This window comes from Gorilla gorilla, chromosome 21 (assembly GCF_029281585.2).
Source record: "Gorilla gorilla gorilla isolate KB3781 chromosome 21, NHGRI_mGorGor1-v2.1_pri, whole genome shotgun sequence".
Classification (NCBI taxonomy): Eukaryota; Metazoa; Chordata; class Mammalia; order Primates; family Hominidae; genus Gorilla; species Gorilla gorilla.
The window spans coordinates 31,131,636-31,156,128 of NC_073245.2; the positions used below are offsets into that span (position 1 = coordinate 31,131,636).

Consider the following 24,493-nt stretch of genomic DNA (forward strand, 5'->3'; position numbering starts at 1 on the left):
GAACTCAGAATTTATTGAAAGCCTGTCACCATTTAAAATGCATAATTTTAGCATAAATACTCTAGAAATATTCCTTTTGTTTGCTATGTGTTACTGTTAATAAAGGAGATCCTACATCTAGATTTGTCATACGTCATTAATGAATCAACCATGGGATGTAAATTATAATTATTTTGAATTATCTATTTACTGTTTAATTACGTTTAATTTTAGATTCTCCTAAAATGGCCTAATAAAAATTTTGGGTGCTAAATGACTGCCTCATCTGCTTACTCTGTGCTACTTGCTAAAAATAGTTATATTAATTGTTTGGGGATTCTTTTTCTTAAAAAAAAAACTAGCCTGGGGGCATGGTCCTAAATAAAATATCCTAAAATTTTAATGCTTTTCTTTTTTTCGCTGGGGTTGTAGTAAAATGTTAGTTACACTAAACTCATTAAAATAAACCTTTGCACATTACCACTGAATCAATTGGATATAATCTGAATAAAAACTAAATAAAAGTCACATCAGTGCTACCCTTAGACCAGGGCAAGAAGGCCTCTGCCCTGGCTTCTGTGTATTAGAGGTTCTGTTCTAGCCCTTCTCTGCCCATGCTGCTCCACGCAAGGCAAGGAGGTCCCAGGGCCAGATGACAGGCCCACCTGGGGTGCTCACTCACATACACACACATGCTCTTCTAGAACACGTTCTAAGTACCCAACACCCTTACCTTCCCTGCTCAGAGGGGCCCAAGCTGCTTTCTAAGGCTTTAAAAGGCCTCTTGGCTGGGTCTTTCCTGCAAGGGTGACCATCACTGGCATGCTCACTGCCCGGCCAAGAGGAGGCTGAGGTGGGGATGTAGGCAGAGTTGGGACTTGCTGGCTGGAGAAGAGGAGGAGAAGAGGCAGGGCACACACATCCCTGCCAGTGTATGAGACCCCTCACAAAGCAAGACTGAGCCTGGGGTGGGAAATGGGGTTGGGGGGAGCTGGAGAAGCAGGCAAACTAAATTCCACCCTGGTTGTCCAGGTTCTTAAGAAGGCATATTGGTCAAAGTGGAGAGGAGAACACGTATTTTACCTAAGTTTGTTATCTTGAATTATAATTCAATATTTAGGCGGATGGTATGAGGGCCTCCATTCACACTCTTGCCCTGGACCTGCAAATGTGAATGGAAGGCTGAGTAAAATCATAGTTTTGTGTTGTTGGCCTTTGAGTGTTCCATCTCTCTTACAATTTTAGTTTGTCACACCTTGCACCTTGTATGTGTAAGTAAAATTAATGGCATAGGAAAGAAACCAAAAGAAGTGAACAATAAGAGACTAAAGAAACTCCACAGGCCGGGCATGGTGGCTCATGCAAGTAATCCTAACACTTTGGGAGGCCAAGGTGGGTGGATCACCTGAGGTTGGGAGTTCGAGAGCAGCCTGGCCAACATGGTGAAACCCCGTCTCTCCTTAAAATATAAAAAATACCAAAAAAAAAAATTATCTGGGTGTGGTAGCACACACCTGTAATCCCAGTTATTCAGGAGGCTGAGGCACGAGAATCTTTTGAACCCGGGAAGCAGAGCTTGCAGTGAGCCGAGATCACGCCACTGCACTCCAGCCTGGGCAACAGAGTGAGACTCTGTCTCAAAAAAAAAAAAAAGAAAGAAAGAAAGGAAGGCAGAGAAGCAGGCTAAGGCTTAATTTTTCTGCCCAGTGGGTTTTGGAATATGGTTGGCTTCCTTCAGGAAGCTTTTTCCCGACGTTGGTGATGATAATAAAACCTGATGCTTTCTATGTGCTGGGCCCACTTACAAACACTAACACATATTAACAATCGAATCCTAAACTAATCCTGTGTTAACAGCCTCCCACTTTACATATGAGGAAACCTGGGGTGACTTGCACACGGCCTGGCAGCTGGGACGTGGATAGGGAATGTACACCCAGGCAGTCTGGCTCCCGGGCTCCTGCTAGAGGATCCTACAGGACATTAGGAGCATTGTCCACTAGAGCTGTCTGCACAAACGTCTGCTTCCCAAGCAACTAGTTATCAACTTTTCCCTCTCGCCAACGATACTGGCACCTGGAACAATCCTTAGATTCAGCACGGATTTTCGAGTAAGGGGTTGGTCCACTGTCGGGGCTGAGCACAGCTGTTTAGCATTTGAGGGTTTGTCTTTTTTTATGTGGTGTTTTGTGTCGCTTTTGAGTGCTGATATAATAGAACAAGCTTAGTACAGTGCCTGGCACTCAACAGATCCTGGCAAGAAAGGAGATCGAGGAAAAGAAGCAAGCGAGAGACGAAAGAAAGGGAGGGAATGCGCCTTGTAACATTAACGTAGCTTGTGCGAATCCTGGAAGGTGAGGGGAAAGGAGACACCGCGTCAAGGGAGAGAGGAGAGGGCACCGAGCGCCCGCCCCTCCGACGTGGTCCGCCCCGGCCTCACGACGCCCCGCCTCTGCCACGCCTCTTCCCCGCCCCATGCAGGTCTTCGTCCCGCCCCCCGCAAAGCCGGCCTCCGCCCCGTCCCTCAGCGGCGCCCCGCCCCCACGGCGTCTTGCCCCGCCTCCTGCAGGCGGCCGGGCGCGCTGTTTACCCGCGGTGCATGGTGGGGCGGTCTGCTTCGGCAACCCCGGCCGAACGGCCACCCAGAGGTTGTGCTGAGCTGGCGCAGCGGCAGCAGCATGAGCCGGACCCTCGCATCGGCCGTGCCCCTGTCGAGTCCCGACTACTACGAGAGGCTGGGCCAACTCCAGCACGGGCTGCGGGACAGGTAAGGGCACTGGGGCGGGGGTGGGGAGTCGTCCCGCGCCGAGGGTCTTCCGCGTGCCCTGCCCCATTTTCCTTCCCGCTCCCCCGCCCGAGGTTCCCCGGGGCCCAGGCCCGCGCGCAACGCCCCCCAGGCTCCCAGTGGGGCCTGGAGGACAACGTTTACTAGAGCCACCCCCTGTATTGGGGGTGGGAGCGGAGAGAGGTGAGAGACCGCCCCCGCCCCGTCAATAGCAGCTAAAGCCTGGTCTGCGGTTTGAGGATGCGGCCGCGTCACAGAATTTGTCCAGAAGTGAAAGTGGGAGTTCTTCTGCCTGTCACTCTCCATCAAGCCTTGTGAGTTTCTCTTGTCCCCTTTTACACGCCGCCTCCCCACTCTCTTCAAATTGCCATCCCGCCGTGACAGCTGCACTGCATCAATGATGACAAGTCCTGGAACGCAGACGGGTGTGTGTGTGTGTCAAACATGTGCCCCCGTTTAAACTCAGGAGACTTTTAGGGGGAGCGAGGGCTGGCTAGATTTCCAGCGAAGGGATGAAATTTCCAGCTAGAGAAGTCCAGCTTCCAGAGGGTTCATGATGCCTTTGATTAAGATATGAAAGATGGGAACCACTGAAAACAGCTAGATCTAAGAGTGCATATAGAGAGAAAATTATACCGCAGTGTACTATGAATAACCACGTAAAAGATAAATTGCTGGACCTCTTATTTAGCTGCTAAGTTAATTGGAGTTGTAAATCTCATTAGTTGACAAGAAAGGAAATACATTTTTGGATCTCTTGATAAACAAAACATTTAATGAGTGTTAAAAGTTACAAAATCATTCTAGTGAACAGGAGAGCTGTGTGCGTGACAGTGCTAAAATGATAACAATAATTACATGGAAAATAAAGGCAGAAGTAAGCGATTTTGAAAAGGAATTACATTTATCTTACGCTAGATTTAATTCTTGTCAGATATTTATAGAGCATCTACAACAGGCTTCCTTAATTGTCGTTAGCATTTTTTTTACCTTGTACTCCTTTTCTACGTCCTATTTTCTTTCTGACATGTCACCGCTCACCCATATCAGTGACCTCTTAATTTCTAACTTTAAAAAGAAATCTCTTCCTGTAGAGCCTTCCCTGTTTCAACCCATTCCCTAACTTTTGTGACTCTTGGCATTCTTACAGCACTCATAAATGGCATTCTTTTTGAACTATTAATTGTAAGTTATTTTTGTTTCCTGTGCTAGGAACACCTGGCTGTTTATAGTCCTTATGGCACAATAACTGTATAATGATTATGTACTTTATGATTAACACTTATTCCTTTAATTATTAAACAAGGTGAGGCTGTTGAAAATATATAAGGAATTTGAATCAACTTTTATAGCCTGTTCACGGTTCTGCATTTCGAGGTTTGTTTTATTTTTAAGTCAGTACAAATCTGTTGCTGTGTGTGTTCATTTTTCATTTTAAGAATTTATAACTAACTCAGATTAATGCACATTGGACACAGTTATAGAGGCAAATAATTCTAGATACAGAAAAGGCTGCAGTAGAAATATCAAAACCTGGATTCTAGTCCACGAACAATTGTGTGACCTTGAGCAGGTTGTTCCACCTCTCTGAACCTTGGTTCTTTACCAGGGATGAGGGGGCTTGACTAATATGCAAAGTAAGGCCACAGATTTTTTCTTTCTCTCTTTGCTAGAATAATGGGCCTTAAAGTAAAAAAAGAAAAAAAAAGCTGAAAGCTGTAGTTTTGCAAAGCAATGTGTAAAGAATATTATTGTCTGTATCCAATTTGAGTGTTTGGATGTACCTTTTTGTTTGCTTGTTTATTTGTTTGAAACATAGCCTCACTCTGTCACCCAGGCTGGAGTGCAATGGCATGATCTCAGCTCACTGCAACCCCTACCTCCCAGGTTCAAGCGATTGTCCTGCCTCAGCCTCCCTAGTAGCTGGGATTACAGGCGCCCACCACCAACCCCAGCTAATTTTTGTATTTTTAGTGGAGATGGGGTTTCACCATGTTGGCCAGGCTGATCTCGAACCCCTGACCTCGGGTGATCTGCCTGCCTCTGCCTTCCAAAGTGTTGGGATTACAGGTGTGAGCCACCGCACCCAGCCTTGGTTGTACCTTTTTAAACAAAGAAACACAAACCATCCCACTGATCACAGATACCACTGTCTCCTAAAATTCCTGAGTCATTTCATAGGGGGCAACCCAGGGTAGTCACAGCTGCTTTATCAATCCAGAAACTTCTGGGAAGTGGGAGACAAAAAAAACCTCCCTCTTTCTCAGCCCTTTTAGAGGTGGTCATTGCAATGTTAGCTGGTCAAATAACCAGCATATTTCCAGCCCAAGTCATGTTAGCTGTAGTTACACGTAGATGTAATTTTATCGTCTGAATGTTTTCCTATGTGTGTACAGTGTTTTTTCTGCATTGTGGTGAAAGTCAATAATTGAATCTAAAAGAGTCTAATGGAGTGACTTGTTACAGTGTGTATAGCACCCACAAGCATGGTAGAAACTTATAAGTGGAATTGGCTCTTACGGTTATATAAAAACATCCTTTTAAAGGGGCCCATTAGCCAGCTGCGGTTTTTTCAGTGCCTATATTGATTCAGAGTAAGATATCATAATAGTCTAGAAACTGACACTGAGATATTAGTAGAGTAAGCTGAAGATGGTATAGAATTGTGGTATCGAGACAAAAACAGAATAACAAGTGGCTTAAAAGTAGAAAACTCAGCAAGATAAGGACCACTTAGCTGTGTAAAACTGAAAGGTCCAAGTGAGGGGTGACTGAAAACATGAACTATGGGTAAGCATCCCAGGGATGGGTATTTCAAAGATTCTGAAATAGAGATTTAATATGTAAGAATTGCAAGCCATGGAAAGGCTTTTCATTGAGGCAAATATCTGGTTTTTAGTATTAAATTTTAAAAGGACATGGAGGGCTCAGCATTCTGAGGTGCTGCAGTGTGGATGAGGGGCTAGAAAATAGACCTGTGAAGAAGAGTTAACAAGATTACCACCGTTTTGCCTGGGAGAGAAAGCCAAGAGGAGTTTGATTATCAGGGTATGAAGTGTTATGATAGAGAAGTGTGAGCAGCAGATGTCTGCATCTGCTAAAGATGTTTTACAAATAAATTTTACATTCATTACTAAGAAGAACTTGCTGCTTGGGAGGTGGTGGATTTCCAAAGTGACTGTGGTCCTTTTTCACTAGAAGTCATAGGTGAATTTTAGAAATTATTTTAAAGTGGCTGGGCATGGTGGCTCACACCTGTAATCCCAGCACTTTGAGAGGCAGAGGCGGGTGGATCACCTGAGGTGAGGAGTTTGAGACCAGCCTGGCCAACATGGCAAAACCCCGTCTCTACTAAAAATACAAAAATTAGTTGGGTGTGGTGGCGCATGCCTGTTATCCTAGCTAGTTGGGAAACTGAAGCAGAATCCCTTAAACCCGGGAGGGAGAGGTTGCAGTGAGCTGAGATTGTGCCACTGTACTCCAGCTTGGGCAACAGAGTGAGACTCCGTCTCAAAAAAAAAAAAAAAATGTGTGTATATATATATATTTTAAAATAAGTTCTAGCTTACAAAAAAGTTGCAAATATAGGACAAAGACCTCCAGTGTTCCTGTCACCCAGATCCCTCAACTATTAACATTTTATTAGATTTTTGACACTGAGATATCAGTTGAGTATGTTTAAATCTGTCTATCTAAAACCATTAGCCTTTTCTGATCTGTTGAGAAGTGCATGTATGATGCCTCATCACTCCTAAAATCTTCAATGTGTGTTTCCAAAAGCCAAGGATGTTCTTGTACACGATCACACCATATGGCCCTCCTAGTGGTGAAACCAGTCCGCAGACTGCATCAGATTTCACCAGCTATCTTAACGATGCTCCCTTTTTTTTCCGCCTGGTCCAGTGGCTCACCTGCGAACCGTGGTTGCATTTGGCTGCCATGTCTCTTCAGTCTCCCTACATCTGGAACGATTCCTCAGTCTTTCCCTGTCTTTCATGTTCCTGACAAGTTCATAGAGTACAGCTTTCATTCTAGAGGGTGACCCTCAAGCTGAGTCTATCTGATGGTGTCTAATTACCAGACTGCAGTCATGCTTTCTTAGGAATACAACAGAAATGAAGCACTACCTCAGGGCATGGGGTCATAGATGTATTCAGAGGTCTTCCTTTCCTTGTAATTTAATGACAAGTTGCTCACACTATCCAGTCATTCGTTCTGCATGAACCAAGTACCCAATTGATCATGAAACTCTAGGGGGGGAATGGTAACTAATAAAAATTTCTAATGTGGAAGCAATTATGCTATATTTCCTTCACTTCTATTCTAAGTTCACTCTTACTAGCGAGAAGGTAAAGATTTGTGATGCTATTAGTTAAAAATGTGTGTTTTTGTAATTTTTTTCCTTTTAATCTTTTTTTTTTCTTTTTAACATAGGCATACCGCAACCCATGGGTTGTGTTCCCCAAGTGAAGATTCTGTGTCTGGATTTTGGACCCCATATTCCCATTAAATGAATTTTGGTTAAATAGTAGTTTCCATTTAACATTATGCAAAGGAAAGAAAGTTATGTAACCTGTAATGTAGCTAACAGTGACTTTTGGGATGATCTTTTTTTTAAAGGAAAAGAACTATTCTGAAGATATATAGAAACTGATAATTAAGAGCTCACAAATGGAGCATGGGGCCAGCCCCTTTCCCTCAGGAAGCCAACCTGAGATCACCTCTGTTGGAGTCCTTATCTTTTTTTCACAGCCTTTTGTTTAAGATTCTTTGCTTGGATAGAATATTATGTGGTTTCTTTTTTGGCCTTTACTTAATGTTAACTTAGATGAGCAATTTAGCTTCAGTTAGGTGGGATTGAAACAAATAGTGGTGCTCAGATGGAACCCTCTGTGGCTAATCCTCCCAAGCACTCTTCTTGGGACTGAATGGCTTCATCAGTTTTATCCCCCAGCCCCCTGGTTTTGGCTGCCTCTGCTTCCTCTGCTGCCCAGTTCTCCCTTGTCCTTGCCCAGGCCGGTTGTGGGGTAAGACAGGTTTTCTTCTTAGCTTACTGCTAGCACTCACCTGAACAGCACAGGTTCAGTCTTTACTGGTAGTAGCTCCAGGAAAACAGCAACCTGTGACAAATAATGGTACCATTACAGAGTTATAAAAAGAAATCCCTCCAAATTTGAAATGATGGTCTTAGAAGACCTGGTCTTCATCAGATGTAAGTGAGGCCAGGTTTACTTTTCAGAGGTCTTTCTCTATCTCATCCACTTGGCTGTGCCCAGGCTTGTCTGGTTGAAAACAGAGCAAGCCACCAGTCTTCAATCTGTACACAAGATCTGATGGGACCCCATCACCGAAACGCCAGCGACTCAGAGAAGTCTGGCCACGTTACATTTTATATACTTATCTTGTTTATTATTGTCTGTCCTTCTCCCTAGAATGTCAACTCTTTGAGGGCAGGAGTCTTGGCTGGCTAGTTCACCATATTAGTCTCCAGGCCTAGAACAGTGGCTGGGTCATCATAGGCACTCAGGAAATACTTGCTAAATGAAGGCACCTGCTTCCCAGACTTTTCCTATTGCATTTCCCCATTTACTTTGTGGATTTTATTCTTTTGTCTCCTATTGGTGTTCATTTTGTTTTTTAGATTTCCCTGGCGACTGCTGCATACTTTTGTGCCTTTTGTTTTAGATGCATCTGGCATTTTCTGCTTCTTAGACCAGAGAAGCATTCTCACAAAGTTGTGATTTGGTATTTGGGGTTTTTTTGACCTCTAATCAACACCTTGCAACAAAGCCATGATTTCAAAGAAGAGCATGGTCTAAATCCAACTCCCTATTACCTATCATGTAATTACTTATAAAATGTTTTTTATTATAGTGAAAAGAAGAGATTGGACCTGGAAAAGAAACTTTATGAATATAATCAGTCTGATACATGCAGGTAAGAGACGACAGTGGGGACAGTTTTCAAGCCAGGTTCCATATATTAATCAAAAATTTAACCCTAATGTTATGTCATAAATATTGTAGTTAGAGTACTGGGTTTTTGGTTTTGTTTTTAGTTTTTTTGAGATGGAGTCTTGCTCTTTCGCTCAGGCTGGAGTGCAGTGGTGTGATCTTGGCTCATTGTAACCTCTGCCTCCCAGGTTCAAGCAATTCTCCTGCCTTAGCCTCACAAGTAGCTAGGACACCTGAGATTACAGGTATGTGCCACCATGCTGGCTAATTTTTCTATTTTTAGTAGAGACTGGGTTTCACCATGCTGGCCAGGCTGGTCTCGAACTCCTGACCTCAAGTGATCCCCACGCTTCTGTCTCCCAAAATGCTGGGATTACAGCAGTGAGCCACCGTGCCCAGCCTAGTTGGAGTACTCTTACCATTCTCTTATTTTTAGTGTGTAATAATTTGAAATAAACAGTGCAGTTTAATATAATTACTATCAAATAAATTTGGTTAAAATCGGTATGAGATCAAAATATGTTATTTTCATTATTTCATATTTGTTTTATTTCAAGAATCTGTTTTGCTTAAAAATCTTAAAATAAGACATAGCCTTATATTTTTGGTTGCAATTTAAACACATTGAGCTTGTGTGATGATTAAGACATAATTACTGTAGTTGATCTTTCAAGGTACTGCTGTAGGCAGGGTTACCTGGTATCTCATTTGTTCATGGATATATGAGAATGACTATTAAAATTATAAGCAGTGAATAATATATTGTATGCATTATCCTTTTTAGGTTTCTTCCTCCACTATTAAGAACAGATCTTAAATATTTTAATTTCTATTTTATAAAAACTGAACTTTATCCTTAAGCCAAAAGTATGGCATTACCTCTTATTCATATGAAGAACTTCTGGCTTTGATAGCATTGTTTGTAATTTATCCATGTCACACTATGAGTGAGAAATGAAAAGATCTCATCCAGAAGAGAGAGAGGCCAAGAATCCTTTAAAGTCAAATTACCTATTAGGTCAGTTCTTTCCCTTGTCTTCAAAATTATTCTTTGGTTTTAAGATTTAGTGTACTTCAAAAGCTTCCAGTTGAGGTAGACAGCCATATGACTCTAGTAACTCTGAAAGAGACAAGAAATCAGTTGTTTTGTGTGTGGAAGAAATAGCCAGCATTGTGGATGCTGTGGCCTCAAGAGTGGGCCCAAGTCTGAGGGGATCCTGGGCAGCTGCCATTTTTCTAGCCCATGGCTAAAGGGCAGAAGATTGTGTGTAGACGTTTCATGCAGTCTGTTCTTGGGAAGCCTCCTCGCCTTCTGGTGGTGGGAGGGGCAAGTGTGAGAAAAGGATGGGCACTTTTACCAGGCCATCAGTTCACTGAGCTGCTGCTTCTCTCCCAGCCTCTTACTGTGTCCTGGAAGACAGAGGATATGATTTGCTAAAAATAGGCTTGCTTAGCTTGCCTGTAGAAGAAAATCCAAACAAGGCTGCCTCCACCTAGTACCTGCCAGAAGGCAGAGTCTGAGACGAGGGTCTGTGTATAAGTGGTAATTTATTTGACAAGGTGGTCACCTAAAATTGGAGAGCAGGGCTGGGCTGACCAAAATAAGAGCTGCTCACTGCAGTGAGCACCTGGGGCTCAGTCCCTCCAGACCTTCAGAGGAGCCTTCAGAGGAGCAGTGTAGACTACCCTTCCACTCCGCACAGTGTCTAATCCTGCGAAAGGAGATGGGGCTGTATTCCTACCGGTTCCTGACCCCCACTGGTAAGGGCAGCCCCAGGTGGAGTTAACTCCTTTACACATCTAGGCTTTTCCATGCTGCAAACTCAGAACGGCAGCCCTGAAATGCCAAGTGCAGCTGAGGCAGAGGCAGAGGCAGATGCTCTCAGGTTATACCACATGCAGCAGGCTGTGGCGGCTGTGGCGACTGTGGATGGTAGAAAAAAGGTCGGGCCAGGAGGCGTGAGGTGGGCACAAGGGGTGTCTCATCCAGCAGCCCACCAGACACGCCATTATCTGCACCCTTTTTAATTTACATTATCACCATCTCTCTCCAGCCTCTCCCTAAGATTCGACACTGACTGAAACGTCAGGCTCTTAAGCATGACAGGATGTTTTGTAATGTGGTATAAACTTCTAGGCTCTGTGGTTAGGTGCTTCAGTTCCATCTGAGCCTCACCAGCTCTGAGCTGGTGACCTTGGGGCAATTACTCCAACATTCGGTGCCTCCATTTCTTCTTCTGTCAAATGGGAACAATGACAGCTGTGAGAACTCAATAAGATTCATACAAACCCTTAAAGCAGTGTCTGACCTAGAGCCAATTATTATTTATTACAATTTTATCAACATTCTTTGTCCTATTTTTTGCCGTTGAGCTTTCTGACATGCTGTTCCCCCACCTGGAATGTTTTCCCCTCATCTTTTCATTTTTGACTTCATCAATTTTGATTAACTCTCATTCATCTTTCAGGTTTTTTTTTTTTTTTTTCTCCCCCAAGACAGGGTCTTGCTCTGTTGCCTAGGCTGGAGTGCAGTGGTGTGATCTTGGCTCACTGCAGCCTCTGCCTCCCAGGTTCAAGCAATTCTCCTGCCTCAGCCTCCTGAGTAGCTGGGATTACGGACACACACCACCACACCCGGCTAATTTTTGTATTTTTAGTAGAGGCGGTGTTTCACCATTCTGGCCAGGCTGGTCTCGAACTCTGGACCTCAGGTGATCCACCCACCTCGGCCTCCCAAAATGCTGGGATTACAGCCATGAACCCCCATGCCCGACACATCTTTCAGGTCTTAGCTGAAAATTATTTCCACTGGGAAGGCCTCCCTGGCCCTTTCAGCTAGGTCAGGTTGCCCAGTGTGTAGAAGTCCTTTTTAGTTTCCCTCATAGCATTCATCACATATTTACTTATTTCATTGTTTTCTTTGTTGACCTTAGCTGAAAGACTTTGATCTTTAGAGTGCTGAATATATGGATAATTGCATGGGTAGATGAATTACTCACTCATGTGGTCAGCTTTGAAGGTTAATGTGGTAGCTGGAATGGAACTAGAATTTGGATGGAGAAGGCATGGTACAATTGTACCCACTCCGGGTAGACACCACCAGCAGCAGCTTTACTGAGTGCCTGAGTGTGAACGACAGTATGTTAGGTTCTACCTCTATTACAGTTACTTGCGTCAAAAATGCAGAGACATGGGCAGCAATAAGACCAGCCTTCAGTTTTTATTCAGAAAGAAAAATGAAGACAGCCAACCATGGTCAAAGCGCAGAATTATTAACACGATAAAGACTTTCTTGAAAATTGTTGGCCTAGGATTGGAAGTTTAAGATCTGTTGTTAAACAACTTTGGACATCTCCAGCATCTTTGCAAATCTTTGTTTTGAGGGTGAATATTTTTGTCATTTTAAAATTTATTTTTTGTTTGATGAAAGAATGTTGAATAATTTATTGAGCCAACAATTGAAATGCTGTATAACAGGGAAGAAGAGTTAGGATTAACAGCGTTGGTGCCATGAGAAAAGTCGACTGCACAACTTGAACTATCCAGTATGTTTTTTTATGTACAGAAAAATTGGAATGCAGAGTATGTTTTTGCTATTATACTTTGGATAAGAGTCTTAAAGTTTTTTTCACAGTTGGAGTAATTACAGTCCATATATTATAAAATATTTTAATAGTGAATTATATTGTAGCAATTTCTAACAAGTATGTTTATATTATCTAAATGAGAGCTTTTGGTATTTTACATTTTTAAATTTCTTTTTAATTTCTTAATTTTATGGGTTGTGATTTGTAGTTTGATTTAATTCCATATGAGCAGTTATTTTTGAAATTGTCATGTATAAAAATGTTAGCCATTCGTCGAACATGTCCACATAGACACTACTCTTGAAATCACATTTAATTTTGAGAAATCCATAGAAATGTTTACTGTGTGAATGTTAGAATGTGGTCTTATATATATTTCTCAGGGGAGTTATGCTTAGAGGAAACCGATATGATATCTCAGTGGTGCTGCATTAACTTTCTGTCTCCAAAAATGTGTATATACATTTTGTTCTTTGGGTTTCAGTGGTTTGGGTAAAATACCTTAGAATACATTGTCTCATTAACAATTTTGATGAAGAAAATTATCTTTCTTAGATTCGTCCAAATCTAGTCCATTGTTTTAAAACTGCTTTTAATTTTCTAGAGTTAAGCTGAAATATGTAAAACTAAAGAATTATCTGAAGGAAATATGTGAATCTGAAAAGAAGGCTCATACTCGAAACCAAGAATATTTAAAGCGATTTGAGTGTGTCCAAGCTCATGTTGTACACTTCACCACAAATACAGAGAAGCTTCAAAAACTGAAGGTGACTTCCTGTTTTTTACTGTGTTTTATTTTATTTGTTGTTGTGGTTTTTTTTTTTTTTTTTCTTCAAGATGAGACCTCACTGTGTTACCCAGGCTAGACTTGAACACCTGGGCTCAAGCAGTCCTCCTGTCTCAGCCTCCTGAGTAGCTGGGATTACAGGTGCACACCCCAGGTTTATGTTTACTTTTTAATCTTTTTTTGCTAAAATGAGAAATAATGAGTACTAAGTTTCAGATCAGTGGTAGTCACTAATGTTTTGTTGTTCATAATTAGGATTAAGTATCAGCTTTTTCTGTGAATTACCATGTGGCTAAGTTTTATCAGGGAACTTGAAACTGCATTTTCCAAGATTCTTCTTTAGTTGAGGAATCAATGGGATATCTCTAACACAGGCAAGATCACTAGCCAGTACCTGGCACGGTGTAACACATGGTATTTGTTGGCTGAATGACTGAATTTGAGCAGCATTGGGGTTCTCTCTAGAAACTGATTCTGTCTTGAAAGGGTTCTTTTTCTGTGGTCTGGGCCCCTCTTCTCTGGCAAACAGTGCTTTGGGAGAGTAGTAAGGGTAGAACTGTCCCCGAGGAGTTTGCCTTTATGCTCCTGGTCTGTGTGACCCAGAGTGACTGCCCTTGCAGCCCTCTCTGGTTCTGGCACCTTTTTCCCCTTGAAGTGCAGGTGCTTGGCTGCCTGCTGCTGCTTGGCTTCCTGCTGCTCCACAAATTATGCCAAGTGTAGAGGGCCAGGAGCTAGGCCTTTATCCTCACCATTTGCACTGGTCAGGTGTTGTCCAATTTAACCCATCTTAACACTGGTCACAGGAGGAGTTGGATTCAGTATTCTGCCTGCTAGCCTCCTACTGAGCCCCCCCTTTTTTTTTTTTTTTTTTGCCCTGCAGTTTTTCTTCAGTCTTTTATTGTAAAATTTTCAAATACACAGAATAGTCAGCATGATTATTATGATGAACACTTATAATTCTCCACTTAGATGCAGTAGTTGTAAATATCTTGTTATATTTGCTTTGTATGTGTATTTTTTTTTTCTCTGAGCCATTGAAAGTCTGCTGCAGGCATCATGACACTTCTTTCCTAAGCACTTGAGCGTGGATCTCCTAAATGCAGGGACAGTCTCCTACATAATCATACCATTATCACGTCTAAGAAGATTAAAAATGATTCCACAATTTGCTTTTTGAGACAGGGCCTTACCATGTCATCCAGGCTGAAGTGCAGTGGCGTGATCATGGCTTATGGTAGCCTCAACCTTCTGGGCTCAAGCGAGCCTCCCTCCTCAGCCTCAAGCTGGGACTATAGGCATGCACCACCATGCCTAGCTAATTTTTTATTTTTTTGTAGAGAAGAGGTCTCACTATGTTGCCCAGGCTGGTCTTGAACTCTCAGTCTCAAGAAATTGTCCTAACTTGGCCTTCCAGAGTGCTGGAATTATGGGTTTGAGCCACTGCACCCAGACATAATATTATTTAATTTTCAGCTCATATTCAGATTTCCCCACTTCTCCCAAAAAGTAACTCATTTTTCCAGACCAGGAGCCAACTAGGGCTCATGTATTGTTTTCTGTGTTATTGATTATTGTGCCTTTTTTGTCTCTTTTAATCTAATTTAGTCTCCTACCATTCCTCCTTTTTTTTCCCCATGTCATTGGCTATTTTGAAAAAGGCAGTCCATCTGCTTGTAGAATGATCCGCATTCTGAATCTAAGGCATCATTTAACTTGCACAGCATCCCCTGTATTTCCTGTGAACTGGAAATGTGGTCTAAACAAGCACTGTCCAGTAGAATTTTCTGCAGTGATGGCAATGTTCTGTATCTATGCTGATGCTATCTAATACAGCTACTGCTCATGTATGGCTGTTGAGCACTTAAAATGTGGCTTGTGACACTGAAGACTGTATTTTTAATTTTGTCAATTTTAATTAATTTTAATTTAAATAGTTACACCTGAGGTTATACTTCCAACTGCATCCCACCAGGAGGCCCATGATGTCAGGTGGCCCCTGGGTGAGGCTGACTTTGACCCCTTGGTTAAGATGATGATCTCTAGATGTCTCTACTGTAAGGTACATTTTTTTTCCCTTTTGCATATTAGTAACTCATCTATAGAGTGATGGGTTGGCATCATGGGAATATTGTGTTCCTCAGTATCCTTTTACCTAATGGTTTTAGAACCTATAGATGAGCCTTGCCTGAACCAGTTATTTCTAGTGGAGGTTATGAAAAGTGGTGATTTTCTGTTTTATTGTATCTTCTGTTAGCTGGCTTTCCTCTATAACGAAGAACGTTTTCCCCCTTTTCTTTCTTTCAACCTCTTTTTTTTTTTTTTTTTTTTAAAGCCTACAACAGCACCTGGTATTCCCAGGAAGTCTCCCATCCAAGTATGAAACCGGCCCAACCCTGCTTAGCCTTCAAGATCAGATGAGAGCAAGCGTGTTCAGGGTGGTATGGCCGTAGACCCTTTTTTTTTTTTTTAATGTTATGATGGACTTGTGAATTTCTATTTACTAGTATGTTATCAATTACAGTAATTATTCTTTTTGTTGTTTTATTGTCTTATATTTGGCCAATTGGAGTCTCTCCAGATTGGCTCCTGTGTCCTTTTGACATAACTCCGTTAATTCTGAGCCTTCTTTGATCTGGGGCATAACAAGATATTCCAGGTTTACCTCACATTTTTTCTCCCTCAGATATGGAATTAGCCTCCTATCCAAGGAGCTGTGGTTCTTTTTAATGGAGAGGGGTATTTAGAAACCAAGATATATGGTTAAATGTGTTCAAGCAATAGCAAGTTTTAGCTCCCCAATTTTTTCTTTTAGTATTAATGAAAAATGTTTAAAGTTCAAAAAAAGTTGTCATTGTCGATGTTGTAAACCACTTTTCAAAGATTTCATGGAGAAAATGAAAGTGATGGGCAAAGGAGGGAATTTTGTCTTCCCGATAAAATAAATAGTAGAACATTTCTGCTTATCTTTATATTGAGGCTTCATTTAATTGTTGATTTCTTATTATATCCAAATTTGAGAGGAAGGAATTTGAAGGGAAGAATCATCTTTTGTAATTTTTTATATTGAGAGCATTCATTATATAAAATAGGATATGTTATAAAAAAAACCTTGTATGAGCTGCTTAAGACTATCAACATGGGGGACCATTTTAACATGACAAACTAGATAGGAATATGAAAAGCTTTATTAATAAACATGGTTCAAAAATTATGTAGGTGTTCCTTATTTGAATTTTGGATAAGGAATGCCTTTAAAAAAATTCTTCTAGTAGTGTAAAAGACCAAATCATGGCACTACACTCAGGAAGGATGTGAGTTCCATGGAGAACTGGACTTTGGCCATCACCCTAGGTCCAAAGCCAATGAATGTTTGTTGTGTGCCTATGAACCCAGACAGCAATGTCAGCGACCCCTCCAGTGATCCCATCTTCTTCAGCAGGCTGTGCAGTGAGCTGAGGTTCAACATAGGGGATGTTTGTCTCTGGTGTTTTCCCATTTCTTTCTGCTTCTTCCTTTCGGACCAGAGTCCAGTGGTGGCCCAGGTATGCCAGAACCACTTGTCTCCTCTTAATGCTGCCATCCAGGTATCAGATGTTTACCTCCTTTCTTGACTGACCTCACATAAGTCTTGGGAGAAAGGTGTTCACAGTGCATTGCCCGCACACCCTAAAATGCCACAGGTATTGCACCTTGAACAGACTACAGTTAATACAAATGAACTTCAAATTGGTAGAATTCCAGAAAGTGCAACCAAGTGAAGCAGTGTGAGAGAAGTGGGGGTTTTGCCCAGACTGATACCAAGTGACTTTCTCCCACTTTGTAGAGGTGGGCTGGGCCCAGTTCACTATATAATGCTAAAATCTCCTAAAATGAGCTAAATACTGAAAACACTGTCAACTGATTTTATGACTCATAATGCTTTATTTGGAGGCCTATAATAATTTTCAGGGCTTTTAAAGGATATTGACGTGTTATGTAGTTTTGAAAATACAGTGTTATATCTATGCTGCTACTTGTCAGTCGGATAAAGGGGCTGAATAAACACAGTTCAAAAATATAAATATTAGGTCTGGGCATGGTGGCTCATGCCTGTAATCCCAGTGCTTTAGGAAGCTGAGGTGGGAGGATCACTTGAGGCCAGGAATTCGAGACCAGCCTGGGCAACATAGTGAGACCCCATCTGTACAAAAAATTTAAAAATAAAATTTAAAAATAAAATTTAAAATTAGCCAGCTGTAGGGGTGTGCACCAGTAGTCTCAGCTGCTCAGGAATCTGAGATGGGGGAGGATCATTTGAGCCCAGGAGGTTGAGGTTATAGTGAGCTATGATGGTGACACTACAGTCTAGCCCTGGCGACAGAGCAAGACCCTGGCTCTCCAAAAAAAATTAATAATAATAAAGTAAATTAAAAAAACCCAAGAATGTAAATATTAGTATTAATGCTGTAAGGAGTCTGCCCTCCTCTCCCTCATTCTGCCCCCCTGCTCCCTGTATTAGCTGCTTTTGTAGAGGGGGCCCCAGTTGGTCCTAACTTAAAGCAATTTCACTCAGGTGCCCGTTTTCCTTGTCTCAGGTTGGGTTCTCCCTGAAGCAGACCTGGAGAACAGGGATTTGACGATAAGTGGTTGATTTGGGAAATAAGGAATATCAGTAGGAAACGGGGGAAGGGAGGCAGGGAGGGCACTGGGTGTATTATTAAGCCAGCTACCATAGTCAGCCTGGCGCCAAATCCTACAGGGAACTTCTGGCAAGTGGTTTGCACATTCGGGATATGTGTCCAGCAGCTCCTAAGCAGCATTGATTGAGGACTGGTGGGCAAGGTTGTAGGTGGTAGGGAATTAACCAAACGCTCTCCAGAGCAGCCTTCCCAGGTTCTGAGAAGCCTTAGGTATGGAGCCCCAGATTCCAGAACTTAGGAGTGCCCAGAAAGGTCCTAGGGACGTGTGTAGAACGTTGCCAGCATCTGCCTTAGCCTCCCTCATGGCAGTATTGCCAGGCATGGGGCCTACATGTCAGGGCATTTAGGGAGGATCCCCATGGCAGGCACAAGAGTCTTCATCTGGTTAGGTCTCTCCTTGGCCTGAAATGCTGGCCTAGGCTTTTGAGGACGAAGCCCAGATGCTGGTCTCTGCCTGCACAGAGCAGCCTCACCCTTATTACTCCTCCCAACACACACATACACACACACACACACACACACACTCTTTCTCTCTCTCTCTCTCTCTCTCTGTGTCTGTCTCTCTCACACAAATAGACAGACGTGCACATTTTTTCTCCTCATCTCTCCCTAATTTCCCCCCTCCACCTTCTCCTGCCATCCCCATTTCTCCCTCTTATCTCTCCCCTGTCTCCTATTCCTGTCTCCTTGCCTCTTCTTGCCCCCAAATCTGTCTTCTCCAGATCCTCTAACTCTTCCACCCCCATATCTTCCTACTGTCTCTCTACATCTTTATCTCCCGCACACGTACACACACACACTCTCTCTCTCTCACACACACACACATACACACTCTTACATGCACCCGCAGTACTTTAAGCATGCTGAACAATTTGCATTTCCTTGAAAGCACCACATTATCTCATACCTCCTTCAATTAGAAGGCCTTTTTCCCCCTGCCCTGCCTTAGGTCTGTGTCATAATTATCTCAGTAAGCACTTCCTTCATGGTATTATAATTGTTTACATGTCTGTTTTCCCACTTCACTGTGAGCTCGTCTTATTATTTCAATGCTCTCAGTATCTGACCCAGAATATGGCACATAATAAGCACTCAGTAAGCATCGAGACTTCCCCCTTGACTGAAATTAATTCTTCCATATTTTTTGTCTCATTCTGTTATGGACCATGAACTACTATGTGAGAACTAATGTGGTATTGATGATACTCTTCATTATACCTTCCCAGTTAGCATTTCTGTTTAATAGCAGAGGTATTCTGAATATATAATGTCATTATTTAAAGATGTGATTCTCCAGGCCTGGACAACATGATGAGAACCTGTCTCTACAAAAAAACAGAAAAAATTAGCTGGATGTGGTGGCATGTGCTCTCGTCCCAGCTATTTGCGAGGCTGAGGTAGGAGGATTAAGCCTGGGAGGTTGAAGGGCAGTGAGTTGTGATCATGCCACTACACTCCAGCCTGGGTGACAGAGCAAGCCCTTGTCTCAAAAAAATAAATAAATAAATAAAAATAAAAAAAGTAAAATAGATGTGTTTCTCCTTGAAAATTCAGTCATTAGGTTATGTATGCCTATAAGGGGCTAATACTTGAGAACAAGTCTTTTGAACTCTGATTTGGTTTCTGCTAAGGATTGTGACAGACATTGTGAGCAGGGCACAACCTTCATGCCCCTGGAGGGCAAAGTGTGTAGCAAATACCATTTTTTATCAACCAAAGTGTCTTGCCTGTTAATATGCATTAGTTGAACAAATGAACGTTCCCCCATATCTCTGGTAAAAGTTCACGATCTAAGAGGAAGCACAGATATTGGAAAAAAATAGGAGAAGAGAAAACAAAAGACTGTGAAGCTTAGTTGCATCTCTCATACTGACTTGAGGATCAGATCAGCCCATTAGGTAACTCTCTGTCCCATTTCCTCAACTCTAATGTGAGGAGACAGGGCCAGCAGATTTTAAACGTCGATTCAGTTCAATTATTCACTTATTCTGTAACTTGAGAATTAGCTGTGCAACCCTGAAAAACAATGAAAAACTAAATCTGTAGCAAAAAAAGGTAGTGGTGGCACTTTCAGGCAAACAGTAAAGTGATGGAGGGGAAATTGACGGAAGTGAGAATGCAGAAAGTATCATAATGGAAAACGTTTGTGAGCATGGAGAGAAATCCCAGAGACCTGAAACTTCTGCCTGAACCTCCATCAATCCTCCATCAATCCTCCATCAATCTGTTAATCGTTGTTAACAGATTTCATTAATTTAGCTGAAATAAATTACTTGTGCATACTGAGGAAGTAAATGGGAAGGTCCTGCTAAGTTTAGGTGGGCAGCATCAAGCCAGTGCTGTGAAGCAATACAGTGACAGACAGAACAAGTTACCTGATGGATTAACTCAGTGCTCTTGGGTTTATTAAAACAGATTTCTTGGGTTGGGGCAGGGGAGATAAGGGAATTATTTATCCCTAGAGGGGCTCCAGACCAGGAGACGTTACTGGGGCATGCGTAGGCTCTGGAGAGCACTGTGGAAAACTCCTGCTCTCCAGTTTTCAGGACATGGATAATAACCAGGTGTTGTATGCAAAAATAAAAAGGAAAAATAAAGAGAACAAAGCATTTTTTGATGGAAATCCATGGTCCCAGGGTATATAGACTTACATTCTGTATCATTAATTTATCATTATATCTCTCTGACTTCATTGTGCCATTTCTATTTGCATTATTAATTTAGCTAAAGAGTATCTACAGTTCAGTGACTTTTTCAGCTGCATTGAGAGCAATCTAAATTGGGCTTTTAAAGATATTTCTTTCTGTTCTTTAGGAAGACTTTATGCAGTTATCACTTCCTTTTTCCTTCAGCAAAATGAATTGAATAAAACTCTCATATTTCTATGAGAAAGTGCTCTCTCTTTGGAAGGTATGGCTCTGAAATGATCCTATAATGAGGAAATCAGGTACAATGCTTATTGATCTCAAAGAGCGTAAGAAAACATTTGTAGTCACAAGAAAAAAGAATTTTTATTTAACCTGTAATTGTATGTTTATATTGTAATTCATCCCCCATTTCTTTTTGAGATACTATCCTTTGGAATCTGTAAAGGATGCCTGTTTAAAGCTCTTGGGGCTAAAATGTAAACATCTCTAAGTTCAGAGGAATAGATATGGAACAGAGAGATGTAAATTTTATCTTTGTTATTGCTTTATCTATTCCTAGTTTATTATTTTATCATTTGTACTGGCCTGATAAAATTTTCATTTAATTGGGTATCTATTTAGAGAATTACTGCCATCTATCATATAGTACTCTGCTGGAGAAAAAAAAATCCATACCTAACTGTTACTAAAAATGAGACAGCATATATTAATATTACCTTTCAAAATATTTTGAGGGAAACAAATCAGTTTGGTTATTGTTGCCCATTTGTTTTTTGTATGTCAAAACAAAGCTCAGGCCTATTTTATGTTCAGAGAACTAAGGAAACAGCTTTCTCATTTCATCATCTCATAGGTGTGTTTCTAATTACAGTGCATACCTGCCTAATTTAGAAAATGTTCTGATACTTATCTTTGATGGACCACAATCCATTGACTTTTTTAAGGCTTTAATTACTAGCGTACTGAATCAAAGTGCTTTTTTATGCCTTGCTTTTAAGAAAAAGTCATTTTAAGATTGAATCACTTTCACCAATTATAGTGTGGTGATGATGCAGACATCTTTATGTAGTTATTAGTGCCAGAGCAAACTGGTTTCTGATCATTGATGTCTGCAGTATATTTTTATTCATAGAAAATGGAATTTGTTTTAAGTTGATGATCTAGCAAGTATACTCAATTGCTGTGACGATCAGAATCATGGTATTTTGTAGACATCATATAGATAAGAAATCAGTAGGATTGATTTTTTTTTTTGTTTGGGGCAAAACTTCTAAAAGGAAACACTGTCTAATGTGCTACTTTCATAATAAAGGAATTGTATTTTTGTGATAAAGTATCAAACTGTATACATATATATATATATACACATATACATGTGTTTATATATAAAGATTTTATTCCCTAAGTTGATGAAAGTAAAAATCCATCAAATCTTATTTTATTTAAAAATTGTAGCATTTTGTAAAATTCAACTTTTGATATGTGTCATTTGCAAAATTGTTCATTTTCTAAGATAAGGTGAATTTCTTGGCAACATCAGCTTTTACTTTCTATTTCAATGCTCCCTGTATGTTGTAAAGACCGCAGTATACAGACAGGTGCTAGTTGTAAAAATATTTATCACAAAATCAAACTTTTTTATATTTAGCTCGAATATGAGACTCAAATTAAGAAGATGCTACCCTCAAAAGATAGCCTGGGACTAAAAGAGGAACTGACAGATGAAGACAGAGAAAAGGTAATAAACTAAATTGATAACCTTTCTGTTAACAGAGGAATTCTGGAGTGTTTATATTTTGAGATATTGTTTTAAATAAAATCATCTTATTAGAAAGATCCCTTTGATTAAACCTTAAGTGATTATTTAAAGATTTTTGCTTACAGAATATTGCTTTAATGTCTAATTTAATTAAGTTTGCTGAAAGGGGTTACTTTGTGAAGAAAGGTTAGACTCTAAAGAAAACCTCAGTGTTGTCAGTAGGTAAAATTGTTTTTCTAAATCATGCCTTGTAGCTGCTCTTTTCTTAGTTTGAGAAGTGTTTTAAATGAAAAGTAAACAAAATACAGCATTTTGATTCTTTTATTTGTGCGAATATATATAATTTTGTACATTTTAACCTTTGCACAGAAAACGTGGAAAGAAAAGATTGCATATCTAAGCAATAGACAAAAAGATCGACAAGGAATACTTAAATAAATTCTGCTATGTATCTGCTATAATGCAGGCTTCTAATCCTCCCGCCTATCTCCATATAAATGATTCTGTTCAAGACCGTAGATGTTTTCTTCACTAAAAGCAGTAAAGCTCTTTTAGATGAAATGTCTAAAAACATCTTGTAATAACTTGGAGCATGCTGGCAAGAGTAGTCACTTGTGACTATGTGTGAAACCCCCTCAGCCAGTCGATATTGTAATAAGCAAAAATGGTAGCATCACTCCATTATTCAGAAAAGCCAACAGCGTGCTTGTTCCTTAGGCTGCAGCATTCATTAAGAAAAGCTTACTGGGCTGAAAGCTGGAAACAGATGATAACGGGATATGATTTTCATATTTAATGCTTTCCTTGGAAGAGTGTGTGTGCTACAGATTGATAGAAGAATCAACTGCTACTTTACTAAAAGACTTTCAGGTTTGCCCTATAGCTACCGATGGAATCATTCAGCCAAGAAATTAACTTTTTCTCCTTTTACCTGCTTTATATATCTGCTAAGCAGGCTGCCTGGCTGCCAGTAAATGTTATTATGCAGTTAACTGTTTGGTATTTAAGACTCTTATCAGAAAAGAAACAGAGGCCACACTATTTTGTTTTTATAGTAGGAGGAAGGTTTTAGTTTTTCTTTCTTCCGTGCATTAGCAGGCATTAATCTGAGTTTATAGGAAGTTTTCGTTTTCCTTCCTCATAGATTAAAAAATTTTTTTAAAAAACCCTAGAATTTAGAGCATTCTTTAAACTGTAAGATACAAAACACCAAGCCCCAGCAACCTTGACCTATATAAAAAGGCTTTAATGATAAATGATGTATATGCCATTCGATGTAGGCCAAATGTGGTATGATGTGATAGAATTTTAGAGCATTCAGGCAGTTTTTCTGTTTGACATTCGGTCATTAAATAATTGATGTGTTTTAATCTAGAAGCCCGTTAGTTCTTTCTATGCCATTCTTGATAGACATATTCTTAGCACGGCAGTGTCACTGGTACTTCAGGAAAACGGAAGCTTTTTTTTTTTCTTTATTTACCCACTGATTCTTTACCTTGCATGTAGTTGTGGAGTCTCCTTTTAGGACATATTTAAAATTAGGGCAAGAGACATACAGTTGACAACCCCTTAAAATGTTACATATAATAATTAGAAGTCTTTTCATTTATATGGAATGGTGTCATTTCCTTAAAAGCTTTGATTATTGGCTGTATAAGAATCGATTAGGTAACACTTTGAGAAATTTATATTTTGCCTTTTCTAATTTTCCATTGATGTTCAACCAATTAAAAGGTAAATACATTTCAGCAAAATCATGTTTTAGTTAATCCTTATACTAATTCCTGAACCATTCCTTATCATATGAGTTATGGCTTATTGTTTAGTGGAAATCCAAGCTTCTCTTCTTTGGGCAGTCGTATGAATTGGTCTTGGTCATTGACCTCCAGGGCCTTTCCTGAAGCATAGTACAGTTACTGGTTGAATCAGTAAATAGTTGTTAAGCATCAGTTCTGTTTGAGAAGCAACAGTAGGCCCCTCTATGAAGGCCACAATTTTCTTACCTTCAAAGTGCTTCTCACAAAGCAATGTTCTTTCTAAGGCACAGAATAGTGTGTGATAAAGTGCCAGTCACATGGGACAAGCATGAGCAATGAGAAGAAAGAAGGTTCTGCTTCCTGTGAATTGAGTAACCCCAGCCCTGGTGGAGGAGGTGGTGTGTGAGCTGGCATAGAAGGATGTGCAGGATGCCAGTCAGTGGTAGAAAATGAGCTTGGAAAGCTACCTTGTGGGATTTGGTACCTGGAACTATGGTCCCAGGCTAAGAACTGAGATTTCCTCCTGGAATTTGTGTCTGTGTGTGTGTGTGTGTGTGT

General features: G+C 40.8%; 1 protein-coding gene and 1 pseudogene across 7 annotated transcripts in view; one reads left to right on the top strand and one right to left on the bottom strand.

Moving 5' to 3' along the window:
- The first annotated feature begins 2,522 nt into the window (after nt 1-2,522).
- KIZ (kizuna centrosomal protein) overlaps nt 2,523-24,493 on the top strand; it is a 120,578-nt gene continuing 98,607 nt past the window's right edge. The window contains exons 1-4 of one of the 7 annotated variants that reach the window (XM_004061880.5): nt 2,523-2,746; nt 8,639-8,701; nt 12,910-13,072; nt 22,068-22,157. In XM_004061880.5, coding sequence (XP_004061928.4) covers nt 2,658-2,746; nt 8,639-8,701; nt 12,910-13,072; nt 22,068-22,157 — 405 coding nt within the window. In that variant the 5' untranslated portion in view covers nt 2,523-2,657. Of the gene's footprint in view, nt 2,747-2,840; nt 3,079-8,636; nt 8,702-12,909; nt 13,073-20,570; nt 20,682-22,067; nt 22,158-24,493 lie in introns of those variants that run through there. The other 6 variants (XM_019017417.4, XR_002003904.4, XM_019017416.4 and 3 more) reach the window with 6 other exon arrangements.
- On the bottom strand, nt 15,423-15,544 carry LOC115931746 (uncharacterized; annotated as a pseudogene).